This window comes from Rhinolophus sinicus, chromosome 2, assembly GCF_057876585.1.
Source record: "Rhinolophus sinicus isolate RSI-liver-muscle chromosome 2, RSI-T2T, whole genome shotgun sequence".
Taxonomy (NCBI): Eukaryota; Metazoa; Chordata; class Mammalia; order Chiroptera; family Rhinolophidae; genus Rhinolophus; species Rhinolophus sinicus.
The window spans coordinates 49,623,817-49,643,055 of NC_142502.1; the positions used below are offsets into that span (position 1 = coordinate 49,623,817).

Consider the following 19,239-nt stretch of genomic DNA (forward strand, 5'->3'; position numbering starts at 1 on the left):
TAATCTACATTTTTACCAACAAGGTATGGGGCTTCCTTTTTCTCCACAGCCTCTCCAATACTTGTTATTATTTGTGTTGTTGATGATAGCCATTCTAACGGGTGTGAGGTGATATCTTATTGTGATTTTGATTTGCATTTCTTCTAATAGCTAGTGAAGTTAAGCATTTTTTTCATACATCTGTTGGCCATTTGTATGTCTCCTTGGGAGAAGTTTCTGTTCATGTCTTCTGCCCATTTTTAAATTGAATTGTTTGTCTTTTTGTTGTTGAGTTGTATTTTGTAATATTTATTTAAGTCCTTAAATTCAAATATAGAGCTCTCCAGAAAGCTGTTCTTTTCTTTTCCTTTCTCCTGTTTTATAACATTTTGTTAGAGATTTGTTTTAGACTGAAAGACCTGCTTTTCTTCTTGTTTAGATTCTCTTTAGGGTCTGTGATGTTGCTTTGATAAGACTGATTCAAATCATTATTGAACAACTTTGAGTTAGAATATAAGGACTTAAAACCAATTCCTTCCATCGTATTCTGAATTTATGAATGATATCACTGTTTGATTCTCTGATATCATATCCTATCTTGAGGGGTTATCTCTAGATCAGAGCTTTCTTTGAAGCTTCAAATTTGAATGTCCACCAGACTGATTTACATCATCACTTGCAAGTCTCACAGAATCTCAGATGTTATCATGTCCAAAATAGAGCTGATTTTCCTTTTGAAACCTCCTCTAGTTTTTCTCATTTCAGTCGTTGGACTCCTTATATTTCCAGTTGATCAAAGCAGAAAGTACCGTATTGTGCTATGTATAATGAGCTCCTGTGTATAGTGTGCACCTACGTTTTTGGCCCAGACTTTCAGGGAAAAAAAAATCTTTTAATTTTTTAATGCAAATTTTTATTTGTTTACATTTAGGTACTTAGTTTTTGTGTTATAAGGAATTTTAGCTTTTTTTTTTTAACATATTATGGTACAAGAAATTTTATGTAACAAGTAATTACAGAACACAATGAACAGATACCAGGTACAAGAAATTTTATGTACCGGTAATAAATTTTCAATATTTATGCATCATAGAAGGCCAAGAACTCATCGTAAGTTCAACAAAACTGATTATCGTATTCAAGGGTATTATTTTGCATACAGATATTGTTATTGATTTCTAGAGTTATACTTTTAACTCATAAGCGTAAATAAAAAAATTAAAAACATTTATATAGATACGGAATTAGTACTACCCATGTATAATGCACATCCTTATTTTTCCCTCACAAATTTGGGCAAAAAAGTGCACATTATATACAGCAAAATATGGTAGATTATTGATTTTTATTTCTTTCTCTTTCTCTGACCCTCAATTTGGAATTTATTAGTAAGTTCTATAAATTCCACCTTTAGAATATATTCTGACTCTCTTCTCTGCAGCTCACTGAAACCACCTTGGTTAAAGTTGTTACCCCTTGTCTAGAATACTGCAGTAGTCTCTTAACTAGTCTTCTGATTCCTCTATGTTTCCCTCCCATCTGTTCTTTCCTCAGCAGCCAGAGTAATCTTTTAACTTCTGTCACTTTGTGTTTAAACCCCATATTTAAAACTTTTCAGTGCCTCTTTGTTGCATTTCAAATAAAATATAAACTCTACCTTCATGTGTGAGACCAGCGTGGTCTGACCCCTGCTTGGTTCACTGTGCTTCACCCATGTTGGTTCCCTTTGAGTTCCTAAACGCAGCAACTCTTTCCAGTGGGCTTTCCCTATGTGCTCTTTTTGCCTGAAAGGCTTTTTATGTGATTGACTCCTTCACGTTACTGCTTAACTGTTCCTTTTTAGGAAGGCAGTTCCTGACTAGCCTAGGTAGGCCGCTCCCCAAATTTTCCATCACAGAATTTATGATCATTTCCTTCATAGTACTTTGTATTTTGTAATTGTTTATTTCCTTGTTTACAGCGTGTCTCCACTACTAGACCGAAAGCTCAATGAAAGCAAGAATTTTTGTTTATTTTATTCACCACTTTATAGTCAATGTGTAGTACAGTGCTTAAATACTTACTAAATGTTTTTTTATTGAATCACTGTAATTACATCTTTGAAAAATATGTAAAACAATGCTATATATAATGGTAAAATATAAGTAAGTATATTAGTATTGTACAGAACTGGGATATTTATATAATTAGTCTGAGCATAGGGCTATGGTAGAATAATTTTTTTAGAAGTACTTAACTGCTAGTATTGTATTGCCATCATTAAGTTTTAATCTAACAAACATTGGATCTCTTTGAACAAAGATGGTTAAGCAAATCTGGTTAAAATAGAAACTGGAAAATAAATTCATTATTGTGGCAGGATGATAGATATGGAACATGGTTCATTTGTAGGCAAACTTTTAATTGCACTTGTGTTATCTAGATATAGGTATATGTTAAAAATATAAATTATTCCCTATGTATGGTCTGTGATAAGCGAAAGGGAAAGGAATATGGGAAATAGGACAGATTGAACCTGCAGACAAATTATAGGGCTCTGAGATTAAAAAGCTAAGCTTAATGTAAGTTTTTATTTGTTGAGAGATATTGCTAGATATATTATCATATATCTTAAGTAAAGATCAACTATCAGAACTATTTTTTAAAATTTTGAATTAAACTCAAAAGGTATTGAGATATGTAGGAGAAAGAGCCTAGCAAGATTTTGGAGGCAGAGTTCAAATCCCAGCCCCAAAGCTATACAAGTTGTCAAGTTTCTTGAATTCTGAAGCATTGTTTCCTTCTTTGTGAAATGGAAATGCTGATATCTGCCTTGTGGGACTATAGTGAGAATTAAATGAGATGGCTTGTATAAAACATCCTGCAGAGTATTTTGCCCCTAGTACTTGGTAAGTAGCTCACTAGCACACTTTTCCACTCCCCAGTGAGCTCAAAGTTGTATTGTCCTCATTCAGTTTCATTTCATGTTATACAGAGTTGTCTTTCTAAGAAATACGAATTTTCTCCCACTATGCATACCTTTTTTGTTTTTCTTCGTATTACTTCTGTTCTAATTCTGAGCACTATTTAATAATGTAGTATTTCTGTGAGTCATTTTTAGACTGATTTTGACGTAAAATTACAGGAACTTGTTCTGAGCCACTTTTTTTCCTCTAAGTATTTTGCATAAAATATTATAATTAACTAACTTTCTTTCATGAGTATTATAGGCACACATTGATTCCCCCCTATCTTTAGGCACCTTTGTTTTTAGGACTTCTATATGGTCTCTACAGATGTTTCAAGTCCTTAAATTATTAGATTGGTTTTATACTCAGTCATAATGCTTTCCATTCCCTTAACTGAGTTCTTCAAATAAAGTTTTGGATGTGTAATGATTTTCAACTATTTTCTGTATCTGTAGATTCTATTAGGAAAAGCAAAGTTTTAGCTGGGATTATGTAGATAGAGTAAATTAATAAGATGTTTATGGAATTTTAGAGATTTGTGATAAAGCGAGAAATAGGTGAGATTCTACACATAGACTTGTAGCTACCACCAAGCAACTCCTTTCAATTAGTGAACTAAAAAAGTAGCCACGTAAAGCAGTCCATAGACTCAAAATTGTAAACTTTTAGGACAGGAAAGAACCATTAGAAAATATGGTCTCTGTTTCATAATCAGTTCGAAGAAATATGGCAATATATGTATTATATGCACTTTAGCCAAGTTTTCAAATCATATTGCTGAAAAACCTAAAAAGTTAAGAGACTGAAAGAAAGTGCTTAAGAAATCAGTACTATTAAGTGCTTTAGAAGGTTTCTTATTAGTTAAATCTTTGCCAACTTCTTAGTTTCCAGAAAATACATTGGCACTTCCTTGAAGGGAGTATTATCTTAATTAATATTTAAAAGTAAGTTGAATTGTAAAGAAAAATTATTCATTGAGCAAATTTTTGCAGTTATCTGAACTGAAAAATCTTTTATGCAACACTGAGCAGTCTGTTGTAGCGTAGTCTAATCTCTTGCCGTGTTACAGTGTGGTACTTGAGGCCCTAATTGGGTTATGCAGATTCTGTATATTATTAGCTATTGTTTCTTGCTTTTAATATATTTTTGAAATGAAGTGTCACCTGATCATAGATGTTATTTTAATGTAGTTTTAGAAATTACCCCATCTTTCTAAAAATGTCATAGTGGTATTGTTTTTCTTCATGCTAATTATCTCCTTTGCTATATATATGGTACAAAATTATTTTGAGACTTTTTAAAACTGTATTTATTGAATAACATCCCATTTTTACATGGTGATCTTGTCTGGTCATACTGTGTGATCCCCATCATATTGTTCTCATAGTATATATACATCCCCTTGTACATTACATCATATTTTCTTGAGTAATAAATTGTTTACTGTTTGAGAGTAAACTCTGTATATTCATGTTGGTTGGAATAGAATGATACGGATAAAGGATTTTGGAATCAGATTGATCTATATTTAGATTCTGCTCTACCTTGTAACTGTTGACCTTAAGCTACTCCGTTATACTCTTGAGATATTGGTTTCTCAACTGGAAAATGGAGTGAATGCTTTTTTTAAATAACAATGTAAGGATTAAATCAGACTTTATACAAAGACCTGAACATTATGCTTGTTATCTAATAGATTCTAAATAAATTACGATTCAGATCTCCGTTATTTATTCTGTAGTGCCACACTTTCTTAAATGCTTGTCAAGTGAATGGTATCTAATGCTTGTCAAGTGAATGGTATCTAATGCTAAAACCTGTAATATAATTCAATAATTGTATTGAATACATACTATAAGCCACTACCAGTGCTATGAAATAAGTTCTGTTGTCAAGAAGTTTACGATTTGGGCCGTCCCGGTGGCTCAGGTGGTTAGAGCTCCATACTCCTAACTCCGAAGGCTACCGGTTTGATGCCCACATGGGCCAATGGGCTCTCAACTGGGACTCACTCCTTGAGTCCCGCAAGGGATGGTGGGCTCCACCCCCTGCAACTAAGATTGAACATGGCACCTTGAGCTGAGCTGCCTCCCGGATGGTTCAGTTGGTTGGAGCACGGGCTCTCAACCACAAGGTTGCCAGTTCAATTCCTCGAGTCCCGCAAGGGATGGTGGGCAGCGACCCCCCACAACTAAGATTGAACACAGCACCTTGAGCTGAGCTGCCGCTGAGCTCCCAGATGGCTCAGTTGGTGGAAGCACGTCCTCTCAACCGCAAGGTTGTCAGTTCAACTCCCACAAGGGATGGTGGGCTGTGCCCCCTGCAACTAGCAACGGCAACTGGACCTGGAGCTGAGCTGTGCCCTCCACAACTAAGACTGAAAGGACAACAACTTGAAGCTGAATGGCACCCTGCACAACTAAGATTGAAAGGACAACAACTTGACTTGGAAAAAAAAGTCCTGGAAGTACACACTGTTCCCCAATAAAGTCCTGTCCCCCTTCCCCAATAAAATCTTTAAAAAAAAAATACGTTTACGATTTAATTGGAAAAATTGGATATGTAGATATTAAATACCTTGTTTCTCCTTTTTCTGGAGTAAATTAGATATTTTTCTTAAGTTAGTTTTGGCCTATTGATATTTGTATTAAGGAAGATAATCAGTATTACAATAAAGTATCAAGAGAGTGAGGTAACTGATTATATGCCACCAGATATATAGTAGGATCCTTTTTTTTTTTTAATTTGTTTTTAACTTTTGTTTATTTTAAGTGTGTTTTTCCAGGACCCATCAGCTCCAAGTCAAGTAGTTGTTTCAATCTAGTTGTGGAGGGTGCAGCTCACAGTGGCCCATGTGGGGATCGAACTGGCAACCTTGTTGTTAAGAGCACCACGCTCTAATCAGCTGAGCTAACCAGCTGCCCCAGGATCCTATATTTTAAGTTTAATTCCAATTGGTTATAAGTTATGCTTTATGCAGTGTCATTTTATAGAAAATAATAGGGGTTTTTTTTGTTTTTTTCGAAGTTTCAGGGAAATCTGTGTAGTCTTTCTCTTTGTGAAATGACATACCTTTTTAGGAAATGGTATTATGGAAAGAGTATTGGTCTACAAGACCAGAGATCTGAGTTCTAGTTTCACGTGTGCTTGAGATAGTAGCTTTTCTCATCTACAAAATAAAATATTTGATCAGATAGTCTTCCAAACTATATGACTTCCTTAGCTGTTTTGTAAAATTAGGTTTAAACTTTAATGCCCTGGATTGTAAATTTATTTTTTATTGCCTGTATCTAGGATCAGATTAGTTCATTGAGTAACAAGACCCAGGGTCTAGTGGTCGCTACCCCCAAAGTAACTTCCTTTAGCTGAAAGAATGGTAGTTAACTAATTTTACTTGCATTAGACAGTAAATTGGAGAGTAAATTGGAGAGAATGGGGCATGTGGATAAAAGAGTTGTCCATTCTAGCTCAGATTGAATAGTTATCAGCAGAAGCCAAACTGAGTGAGTTGATAAAACAAAGATGGGATAACTAGAGAGTATTTTTAGCTAGTTAACTCTCCCCTTCCCCCCATTCTCTCAACTTTGATGTTTCTTTTCTCCTTCCTTTTTATTTTTTCACCAAGTATAAAAATGCCATAAAATGTACCCTTGTGTATTGAGGTTCTTTTAGATGTATGTGATAGGAAGAAGGTCAGGTTAGAGTTGAGAAGAAAGTGATTGGAAGAAAAAAATAAAGCATAAACTTGAGTAGCAGCTACTTATCCCCAAATATTATGATTTATTGTAGATAATGTGTCCTATGTTAAATTCTGATAATTAATAGGACATAGTGAAAGTATGACTTAACATTGGGAAAAGTTTTCCTGATTGTTGAGGATATAGTTCAGATCGTCCTCTCAATTTTTTGAAATTGTTAATTCTCTGTTTACTCATATTAACTGTCCCTAATTCATAGAGAAAGACTAATTTAAAAGGATTATATTTTTAACTTGGTTCTATTTCTATATAGTCATGGTCAGAGAGACACAGCACAGATTCTTCTATTACGAGGAGCCAAATATCTGCCAGATAAAAATGGAGTAACCCCTCTGGATTTATGTGTACAGGTATGTTGTTAATATATATTCTTAGCTCCCTGCTTTATAATAGAAACTGAGACTGGTAAACTCACTTTTTTTCTCAAATTAGAGGGTGGTACAAAATTTTTTTTGTGAAGAATATGATCTTTATAAGGAACTATGATATAAAAAATATATGTTGACTTTATCCCAGTTTCTGACACAAGACCTTCTCAGACTCTTGGAATCTGCAGAGTGATAATATCTTTTTGTGTTGAATGAGATGCCTAGTGGCTGAACGGCCCTAGGTAGCTGCAGCATGGCGGCTGGTTGCCAAAAGAGCCAACCATGTGATTAGAGGGCAGCCTGTTCGACTTCACTCCCAGGTAGCTGGCACTGGAGCATCAGTACAATCACCAGTGACCAATAATTTACTCAATCATGGCTATATAATGGAACTTCCCAAAAATCACTAAACACGGGGGTTCTCGGAGAGATTCTGGGTTGGTGAACACATCAAAGTGCTGAGAGGGCGGCATGCCCAGAAAGTATGGAAGCTCAGTGTCCTTCCCGCATACCTTGGCCTATGAATCTGCCATTTGGCTGTTCCCAAGTTGTCGCCTGTATAATGAACAGATAATAGTAAAGTGTTTCTCTGAGTTCTGTGAGCTCTTCTAGCAAATTATCAAACTCAAGGAGAGGTGTGGGAACTCCTTAATTATAGCTGGTTCATCAGAAGTTTGGGTGGCCTGAACTTTGTAATTGGCTTCTGAAGTGGGGGCAGTCTTGTGGGAGTAACCTAACCTGTGGGGTCTACAAGTTTTCCTTTAGGAACTTTGTTTTTAAATCTAGATAATTTTAAATATATATATATATGTTTTTTAGGGTGGATATGGAGAGACCTGTGAAGTATTAATTCAGTATCATCCTAGGCTTTTCCAGACGATTATTCAAATGACACAGAGTGAAGATCTCCGAGAAAACATGGTAATGTAATTGTGTAAATGTAATCTTGTAAATGAACAAGCTTTATTCATGCTTAGTGTGTATATGGCAGTGTACAAATGTGCTTTGTAATTTTATTATAAACATGTTAATATTTATAATAATATGTGAATTTACTTGTCTGCATTGTAGGATAAGTATGAATTATATAACAATTAATAAACCTTGTGCTAATATTTGGCCCTATGAATCTTCTGTCCTCTGAGTCTTTGCTATCTCCTTAAGATAATTAGAATATTCCCCATAGGTAGAGGAAAAGAATCTAAGGAGGAATATTATATTATGATTGGTAATCACTAGTTTACTGAGCTTTGTATTTAGAATAGGTTTACTCTTTGAAAAATTGCAGAATTTAATTTTCTCTTAAATTGTAGAATTAAATTTCTGTAAACTTGGTGATTTCTGTTCTATTTATATTTTTTATTGCTTTTTTACTGGGTGATTTGAACAAAGATTTTATGTCATCTCTACGTACATGCAATGCAAAATGTAAAGGACTTCATTGCAGCTAATTGGCTTTGGGATACTTGTTAAACTAATAGGTACTTAATTTCTTGATAAAGTTTAATGGATTATTATATAATCACATTTTTTTATTTGTGAAAATTTTAGTTACGGCAAGTTCTAGAACATTTGTCTCAGCAAAGTGAAAGCCAATACCTAAAGATTTTAACAAGCCTTGCTGAAGTTGCCACAACAAATGGTCATAAACTGCTTAGGTAAGTGTTTCAAAATATAAACAGATCAATAGGTAGCAGTATCTGTCAGCTTTGTCTCCTTTTAAGCTTTCTGGGAACAGTTTATTTTGTTGGATGCCTTTTGTCAGTGATAAGATGTTCTCAGAATTTGCTGACACATCGTTTGTTTTTTAAAGGACCAGGCAGTCAATTTTTATCGAGGAGACTTTAGTTTCTAAAGAGACTAAAACTAGAGACTTACTTAAATGGATTTGGGCATGTGTGTCTAGAATTTTATAAAATGATTGTAAGTCATGTAAATAAAATATGCATAAAGAAGAATCAAGAAAGTAGTTTAGGAATCTTGATCATTAATTATAAAACTGGGTATAAGCTACTTTTCAACCCCTCGGTATATCTCATGATTCCTTACAAAGTTTTCTCCCTGAACTGTCCCCCTCATTTCAGTTCTTTATTCTTTCCAAAAGATTCTGTGTTTTTAATGGCTCATCACTAAGCCCATGGAATTAATGCCTTTATAATACTTGCGTTTATATATGTATTACATTTTCCTGCAACTACACTTCTTTGTATGTGATAAGCTACCTCAATTAGGAATAAAGAGCCATTTAGAAATGGTTAATGTGTATTTTGTGGCTTACACATTTGGCCTACTTCTAATTTGGATGCTTTCCCCTTTGTAGTTTTTCTTTTCATCTATATTCTTTTTATTTATTTATTTATTTATTTATTTATTTTTTTTATTAAATTTATTGGGGTGACAATTGTTAGTAAAATTACATAGATTTCAGGTGTACAATTCTGTATTACATCATCTATAAATCCCATTGGGTCATGGAAGAACCTATATTCTTAATACACTGGCAGTCTTAAGAATAGGTCATGTTCTTCTCTTATCTCTGTTAGTTCCAACTGGACTTTCTTCCTCCGATCTCCATGCTGCTTCTATAAATCAACTACATTATCAAATCCATCATGTTAGCCCTTTATTTCTGTCTTCCTTCAGACTTTTCATATACTTTAGACCAGAATCACGTTTTATACTATTTACTTAGAAGAATCTTTGCTAGACCCCTTATATATCATGCTACCGAGGTCACCTTCTCGTGTTCTTTTAGCCATGAAGTCTTTCTTCAGCAGTTTCACTCAATACCATTTGCTAATTTTTAAAATTATTCTCTTTCTGCCTTTGAAATCCTTTAGACTGTCTCTAAGAGTCATTGAATTCCAGCTTTATGTAATGCCCTTCTTTTATTTAGTCATTTCCATTAATCTAAGATTTAGACACACTACTAAGTAAAAGCATGGTCTCTGGAGTCAGCCAGACTCGTGTAAATCCAGACATCACCATTTACTGGGTGACCTCAGCAAGTAACTTTGTAGAGTTTCCTTTCATCATCCACCCATCATCCATCTAATTCTTATTTCTGAGTGCTTACTATCCACCAGGCCACCTGCTAGGTGATCATGATTAATACAGACAAAAATCTCTCCCTGTGTTTAATTTACAGTCTAGTCAGGATTTTATTTCCTTCTTGGAAAATGGCAGTAAATATCTTAAGAAATTGGTGTAAGAAAGAAATAAAGCTTGGTGCTTTAAAGCATAGTGTCTGGCATGTAGCAAAGGAGATGATGATAATGATAGAAATGAAAAACGTTGCAGTAATGATGATTATTATTTTAAATACCGCCTAATACCTTTAACCAGTTTTTCTACATTAGAAGACTTACTTGCTTTTTCTACTTAAACTTTGTAATCTTTTAATTTTTCACAGTTATCAGAAAGCATTTATGTTTTTATGTATGTGCATTTTAATTTTAAGTTCACCTTTAACACTTATTAAGCAGGCACTAGCTAAGGAACATTCAAATACATTATTTCATTTAAGCCTCATAGTAAGTTTGTGATTTAGGTATTATCTCCATTTTACGTATGAGAAAATTAAAGTTCAATGATTTGCCAAGCTAATACATAGAGGAACTGGGATTCATTTCCTCACTTAAAAAAAAAAAAAAAAATGTATGTCCTGGGTTCCAGATTACCTCTTAAAAATTACAGGGAGATTAGTGGAACAGGTGAAACGGTAAGAAAAAGGGATCCATGGCCAGCACAAGTTTTAAAGCTACTTTGCTAACCTAACTGTACTGCCTCACCACTTACAATGTTGCTTCTCAGATGCTTTATAGAAGCTTTTATTATGGTCATTTTGGGCCTGCAAATACCAAATACCTTTTGGGATCAGTAGTGACTATTGGTTGTTGTGTTAGAATTTATTGTATTGCTGTTAGGGGAAAACCCGGTCCTCCTCCTGTGTTTCTCCTTTACTTACACTACTACCACACTCACAGCACTTCTGACACCAGATGTGTGGGCTTTTATTCCCTACACCAAGCAATTCTGCGACACCAACTAGGTGTCCTACAATTTTAATCACTTCTTACACTATTGTATCTAGTACCTAGAGATAGCGTCAGATCCTATAGGTTAAGGGTTCAGTCCCACAGGACTGTACCTCCACTTCAGATCGCAAGTAGTACGTTCCCAGGTTACCCACAACTTCTGTGTGACTTGATTGCAGATTGGAAGTTCTGATAACCTTCACCCCCTTGAATTCGATTATTTCCTAGAACAGCTCACAGAACTCAGAGCTACCGAGGTAGATTCTTAAGAGGCTCTCAAATACAAATCATTCTCCTCGCCAATATATGTTTAATAGTATTTTTGTAGATTGTCTTTCTTTTGTTCATTTACTTGTGAATCATTTTGTTTCTTAAACCACAATGTGATCTAATTTGGGCCATTTTAATAGAAATTTTAATTAAGAAAATGATTCAAATATGTATTAATTAGTGACAATTAAGATGTTATTTAGCATACTTTTGGAAAAATGAATAGCCTTTTGTCTGATTCTGGAAATATTTGTTAAATAATATATTTACTGAGGGCCGTTTTGCACATAATATGTTTCATTAAGTGAGTTATCTTGCTTTTTATATATTTATGATTGAAGGTGAAGATAGCTATCAGTGTACAAATGAACAGATCACAGCTATTTGCTAAGTAAGAAACTGAATGAAAGTATACTCTCATATAAAAACCACAGATGGTAGGTACATTGTTAGGGCTTTGAATTATGAACCATCATTTTTAAACTTTTATATTGGGAACCTGATGGCTTGGATGAAATTATTTTATGATCAACTTGGGAAGTATATGATCAAGTTTGGATTTCATAATATTTTTGTATAATACAAAAGAGATATTTCACTGGTTGGAAAGTGAAAAATGACATTTTTAGACCAACCAATGAACTTGGAAGAAGTTTAAACTGCATAAAGTTATATAAAATTATTAGACTATGTTAATAGAGGGATTATTATTAGACAGATTGCATTCTGTAAGACAATACTTCTTAACTTAAGATATCTCTTGATCAGGTACTTAAAACAAATACATATATATGGTACTTTTGCAGAGGAAAATCAAATCACACCTTTCTCATGGGGAAGAATTTGAGCCTCATTGTAGTTAACTTTTCCAAGAGCTGCAACATAATAAAAGAAGGAAACAGAAACCAGACTACCTTTCTATTTTGTTAATCTCAACAATCTTATAATATAAAATTAGAAACATTTTGTAAAGAAAAATATGTAAAAATCAGTGCAAGCCAAACTAATGATTCTGTAAAATTTGACTCAAAGTTACTAAGAGTTTTGTTATTATGTGGTAGCTGTCCCAGTCAATGTCCATTATGTTTTGCTAATACCTGTAACTGATAGTTCGTTTTTATTGACTATTTTTAACAATTTAATCATTCTTAGAATGAGAAAACAACATGAATATTGAAGTGAAAATGTCAGGAAATTTTGGTTCACATGTCATCAGGCACTTATAAAACCGAAATACTTAGAAGTAGGCATTTGCTATTTCCATATTACTAATCCTTATTTTTTCAATGTTAGAAAAGATACTTAAAAATATCTTAATGGAAGATTTTAATGAACTTGATTTTAATACACTTAAGGGAAGATAGGGTAAGTTTTGATAATTAAATTTATGCAAAGACATTCATACCATTCTGCCCAAAAGTTTGTTCAGCCCTTTACTCTGCTTTTATGCAGCCATTGTAATACAGTCTAACTGATGTTAGAGTTTTTGAAATAAAGTTACCCCTTAAACAGCAATTTAAAAAAAAACGATGTAACATTAGATTCAATATAAATTTAGCCTGTCTCCTACAGTTTCTCTGTCGAAGAGTAATTCATGATGATGAACAATCCCCAGGCACTATGGGATTTTGTAGGGTGTTGTGATTTGTCAAAGGAAGTTTATATTGTATTTAGTATGGTTTAGTGTTAACTGGATTTGAGTCTTCTTTTTTTGTAATGGGGTATTTCCTATATTTATGTAGAGTCATAAGGCAACCCGTTCTATAGAGAACCACCCTGATACAGATAGTAACTTTAAGGTTATTCAATTTGTGAATGTTCTGTATAAGACAATTGGTGGTTATTCTGGGGTGGGGAGGGGAAGTGGGGTTATGGATAGAACAGTACAGAGTTCAACCTCTGCAATTGAGTTGAGGGTTGACCTAAAAACATAAGGCCAACATTTCTACCATTGCTTCTCTGTGAAGTGTTCCCAGAGTTCTAAAGAATCAACTTAATTTAGAACTGTACTTTTGGAAGTGAAAATTTGAGATTGCTTTGAAGTTGGTATCTCAAGAAACCAACTATTCTACAGTGGTGCTTTTCTTCATGTTTTATGCTTTGATCATTCATTGTAGTCTGGTGACTTAAAAATTAATCATTTATTCATATGCAATCCAAGTAATATATATTTGGTAACTTCCTATTAAACAAAATATTCCATCCTCTATCATAATAGGAAAGGAATTTTACTCATGAAACAGGTGGTCAGTTGATGAAAATGTTTTAAAGTATTTTAAGATGTAATTTGTTTTATTTCATCTAATCTGTTCATATTTTTATTTTTAGCCTATCTAGTAATTATGATGCTCAAATGAAGAGCCTTTTAAGGATTGTGAGGATATTTTGTCATGTCTTTCGAATTGGTCCATCCTCTCCCAGTAATGGAATCGATATGGGCTACAACGGGAATAAAACTCCAAGAAGCCAGGTGTTCAAGGTCAGAAAAGTATATGACGTTGTTAGGAAGATAGACGTAAAAGAGATGAATTTGACAAAGCATGCATTCATTAATCAGAAACCTCATACACAGAACGTAAGTTTGGTTCATACCTGTAACACTTTTTAAGTTAGGCACACCTTTCTCCTTTCATCTCTGTCTAATCAACAGCAAGTTTTAATTGGTGAGCCTTTATATTTTTCTTACAAGTAAAGTTTTAATTCCATTAGTCTTTTTTTCTAGGGGTAAGGATATTCAGTGTTTAAATCTAATTAAATTTACTTTTTCATTGGATTCTAGATTTTTTAATGTGGCAATATACAGCCATAATGCTTTTCTAAAAAAAAAAAAAATTATTTCTGATTTGAAGGAAAGAAAAGAATTCAGTTTTTTTTAAATTTAGATTTTGTTATCATGTATGTGTTATGTGTGTGTCCACATATATGTTTTTAAAAATATGATTACTTTCAGTTACTGGTCTTACCATCAGTTAATTTCTGGGATCATTTCAAGGAAGAATCATTGAGATACATATTTTCTTGAAATATTTTGTATTGCTTCAGTTGCATCTCCTATACAAGCATGTTTGTGGATAGCGCCCTTGGAAGAATGATTCCATACAAAACCCAAGGCAGTGTTGCTACCCGTGGTAAATTATAATTTAATGAAGTAAACAAAGTGAACAAGGCTGTAATTGCTATTGTTAATGTTTTTTCATGGCATTATATTTTCAGATAACTCAGATTTTGGACAGATGTGTAATAACTTTTTCCATGCTATTTTTTTAAAAGGTAATTTATCTTAGGAGATTTTCCTAGCATAAAATTTGCTTTGGGGTTCATGAAGACGCATAGTTATTTAAACAGTTATTTTAGTATAAATATGGATTATCTGTCCAAAAAGAGACAAAACCCCTTTTATGTGCCACTTCCTATAAAACTCGTTAGGTTTGATACCTTTACTGTCTGTAAAAATTTGAAGTTAAATTAATGAACTATGCTAAATGGTTCTTACATGGAAAATTTTTGGCAGACACAAATAAATGGTTTGCAAGCATTTTGACACTAGTAGATTCTTTAATACCTAGAGAGGTTATGATAGCTTTTTAGGAAGGTATGTATAAGTATCTGTGTATCTGTTCTGCTTCACTCTCTTCTTTTTTTAATCAGTGTAGGAAAGAGTTTTCAGCTGTGACTTTTTTCCTTTTTTTCTTTTCTTTTTTCTTCCCCTATTGTGCCACCTCCTGGAAGAAGGAAGTTATGCATCTTCTTGTAATTCAGATTTTGGCTTTTCACATGCTGCTTCCTTGAACACTAGTTAGGAATGAGAACTATCTTTGTAAAATTCTAATCTAAATTATTGATCCAGTGTTTTGTCAGCGCTGTTTTAAGTCAGTTTTGCTGCTCAAGCATTCACATTACATGAAGTTGTTCTTAATGTGTTCTGCTGTAGCTCATGCTATTACGTAGTTACTGAATCTACCCGATTTGATTTTCTACTCATTCTTTCTATTCATCTATAATGATGAATAGAAAAATCAAATCAGGTAGAGATATAGTCACCATTATCTATATTCACTATTGTCTGATTTTTTTTTAATTAAAATTTGAATCTGCCACTTTTTGCTGATAGCAAAAAATAAGTATGTGCTAAATAGCCTCTCTATAGGCATTTAATGCTTGATTTAAATGTTAGTTTTCTACCTACCGAGTCAATACAGATATAACTGAGTAAAAAAAAAATCACTCTTTTTTTTTTTTTAAAGCTATGTTATGGAATCCAGATTCTGTTTTGATTGTCATATATCAACTATAAATGTAAAAAATTATTTCTACTTTATTTCATTTATTAGTGTCTTTATTTCTTTTTTTAAGGTATTAGTTTTTGCATCAGTGACAACTGCTTTTGCCTCTGACCATTTACTTTCTCTTAAATTTTGATTTGTCACATTGTTAGAACATTTTATAAAATTCAGCTAAAATTTTTTTTAAGTGACAGTGTTACTCTTTAGGAATTTATTAGTCTCTTTCCATCTAATTTTATGAATTAGGTGGGGATTCTTTGGAGGATGACAAAATTTTCTACCCTTCTACTTAAAAGGATAAAAATAGAAATTACATTGTCATGTATGTATATAAGGTTTTCAGTTCATTATGGGGTGATTCAAGTTGTAAAAACCTTAAACATTTGCTGAGTTGCTATAATGTTAGACTGGAAATACCATTTTAATTTTTACCACATTTTTTTCCAAGGTAGCAATTGATCCCCACTTTCCATTTCGTTAACAAGATACTCTAACATGTCACTTTATTAAGATTAACTAATGAGTTTTCCATTAATATGAGTGGGTTTATAGGTCATGTGTTTTTAGTAGGTGAAATTATTTAGCATCCTGTTAGTTTTCTGATTTATCTTAGAAGTCCTTTAAATTAATCTTAATACTTAGCCATTTTTTCCATGTTAAGAGATTTTTATCTAGTGCCTTTGGAGCATTGGAAAGAGGAGGTAGTTCTGGTTATTGAAGCAGGGTGAGCCTGGGGAAGACAGTTTCAGCTTCCTGAACTTGGATATGCTCTTTTTTGTGAGTAATAAGCTGTGACTGTTAACAGTTTCATAGAGGTATAAATGGGAAAATTTGGAAGCCAAGGAAGATTGAGAAACTTTTAACTTTAAGATCTTATCCTTTTGGTTGTGGCATTTGACATTATCAAGTTGAAAATAGATTAACAGGATTTCAAGATACTACTAATGAATTTAAGTTAGTAATGCTTTCCTGTTAAATTTGTATCTCACTTTGGTCCATGGATGTTGAAAAACTTTTTAACTGTTCGATACATTTTGGATTATGTATTATAGCTTTGAAATACAGCTTGAAATGTTTTGAAAATTATATATGAAGGAGAATGTAATTCTGTGGTGAAGATCACTCAGTAATATGAAATGAAGCAATATTTTCACAGCCAGCAAAGAAGCCAGCTAATATTTTCCATAGTCATCAACTTGTTTTTCAGCAACAATTGATGTATACAGTGTTTTGTATCTTATCTAATGTTGTTATCGTTATTTAAATGTAGGAAGCATCATAGCTATGGTTGGCAATGATTTATTTTTAATTTTAAAAGTGTATTATAATCCTTTATGTCTGTGGCTGCTACCACAGTTAGAAATTAAAGGTATGTTCACAGTATTCTTTTTGCTGTTGAGGAATGAGTTTTCTGAACAAATCTTCAAAGGGACAATTTCCTAGGTAAAAAATACCTCCAGGATGAGATTTAGTTTTAGTACATGTGTGAATGAAGAAAAGGTGGGAAAAAGAGAAGGGTCTAAGATAACTTAACCATTTCTCTTTTTTTTCTTCTCTTTTAATTCTTTGCTGTGTTCCTTTATTGAAAACTCTTTCTAGGTTTTCAGTATTTTTATTGTCACTATAATTTTTACACAGATCTGTTTTTAATATTGTTTCTGGATTATTAAAAATTCGCCTTTAATTTTTGCACATTGCCAGTATTTGAAAACAGGATTGCTGTAGGTTCAGGCTCAGTGCTGTCATCTGTAGGAGTAGCAGGTATCATTTTGTGCCTTAGGCTCATCTCTATACAGTGTGTTGATTTTCTAGGTTTTAGCCCTAATTTAGAGGCAATTTACTCTTTTTGTTTCAAGCACTTTTACATCACCACCACCCGTTCTTTCTTCCTTGGAAGTTCATTTTCTATGTAAAACTAAATAGTTTTGGTGACATAAAAAGTTATTTTTCATCTCTGACAGTAGGCTTAATGTATTGCTCATGAAGAGAAACTATAGACTCAGATTTGGATCATGATTAGAATTAAGACATTTTCAGTGAAGGTACCATGTCAGTGTTTATGGCAGCCAGTTCTTTTGACCTTTTGAGCAGCTCATGGACCCTGAATCTTCCAGCTGCTGTCTGTGCCTAATCATGAAAAAGCCCTCCTGTGGGTGAGAGGGGTGCTAAATTCAACCTCAGGAAGGGTATAATTAGTTTCTCCCTTTGCTTACCTGTTTACCTAATACTTACTAACTAAATATTTGTTGAATGAGTGAATTAGATTTTATTGATGGTGGTAGGTTTTTTTTTTTTCTTTCCACTTTTGTTTTCTGCTTTTTGGTTTAATGTTTAAGTGAAGACTTAGGGGTGATTTAATTGTTTTCAAATTCAGTTAAGTCAAATATTCTCAAAAAGAATGTTCTGGAAACCTGAAGAAGGCTGAAGATATATCAGAGGGATTTGTTAGATAACAATTGGAAGCAATTTTCTGGCAGAACAGGTTATTTAAACATTTTCTAAGGTTCCAAATATGGTTGTGGAATCTCCATAGTGGTCTTTGAAAGTAAGTTTATTTCTTTGATTTGAAGTATTTTAAGGGTGGGTCTCTCCAAAGTACATGTCCTCGTTTGTAGCATTTTGTGATCATATAAGAATCAAAAAGTAAGATTAACTTTTACATTCATTTATAGGAAATTTTATCATTCTCAATAGGAATATTTAAAGTAGTGTAGGAAGGAAGGACCATTTAACCTTAACCCCCATTATTAACCTTTATTTGGGATTAAAAATGTTCTGACGGTTCTTTCCCCCCCAGCTTAATTGAGATGTAATTGACATGTAATATTGTGTAAATTTAAGGTACACAATGTGATTGTTTGATACACATATATATTGCTAAATGTTTACCACAATAAGGTTAGTTAATGCATCCTTCACCTCACATAATTACCATTTTGTTATTGTTATGGTGAGAACATTAAAGCTTTACTCTCCTAGCAACTTGCAATTATGATACAGTATTGATAACTATAGTAACTATAGTCATGTTGCTGTACATTAGATTCCAGGTAGCAGGTCTTTTAATAGTAGTTATTTTCTGCTTGTATTAAAAACCACTAATTATTAGAGACAACGTATATTTTTCATCTTCTCTAGTACTTAGTCCTGTTGTAGCATTTGTGATCACAGAATATTTAAAAAATAAAATTTTGTTTTCTGTTAATTTACAAAAGACATTTTACTATTCTCCAAAGGAATATTTTAAATAGTGTAGAAATAAGAAATAATTTACTTTGTCCCCACATTTTTTTTCTTAAGCTATTACTCTTTATTTGGATTCAAGAACTTGGTAGTCAGTATTTGTTACTGTTTCTTAGAGATGGATTGTGTGTGTGTGTGTGTGTGTGTGTGTGTGTGTGTATGTGTAAGTATATGTATGTGTATTATGTGTGTATATAAATATGTCATTTTAAAATTTGTCATACATTTTCAAAATTCTAGGAATTAGCTGTGAAGAAAAGAGCACAGTAAACTAAACTGTTTATTAGGCTGTTAAGGGATTCTCATTTTTTTTTTAATTGAAAAAATTTATAATCGAAAATTGTTGACACATT

The 19,239-nt window shown here is 33.1% G+C and overlaps 1 protein-coding gene across 5 annotated transcripts in view; it reads left to right on the forward strand.

The window, feature by feature from the left end:
• Positions 1-19,239, forward strand: part of HACE1 (HECT domain and ankyrin repeat containing E3 ubiquitin protein ligase 1) — a 94,112-nt gene that overhangs the window by 32,232 nt on the left and 42,641 nt on the right. For 4 of the 5 annotated variants that reach the window (XR_012496697.2, XM_088795535.1, XM_074333343.2 and 1 more), the window contains exons 8-11: positions 6,939-7,035; positions 7,873-7,974; positions 8,605-8,711; positions 13,689-13,935. Coding sequence is in view for 4 of the 5 variants with exons in the window: in XM_088795535.1 (XP_088651661.1) it covers positions 6,939-7,035; positions 7,873-7,974; positions 8,605-8,711; positions 13,689-13,935 (553 nt within the window). In the remaining variant the exon portion in view is untranslated. The remainder of the gene's footprint in view (positions 1-6,938; positions 7,036-7,872; positions 7,975-8,604; positions 8,712-13,688; positions 13,936-19,239) is intronic. The other variant, XM_019735004.3, reaches the window with a different exon arrangement.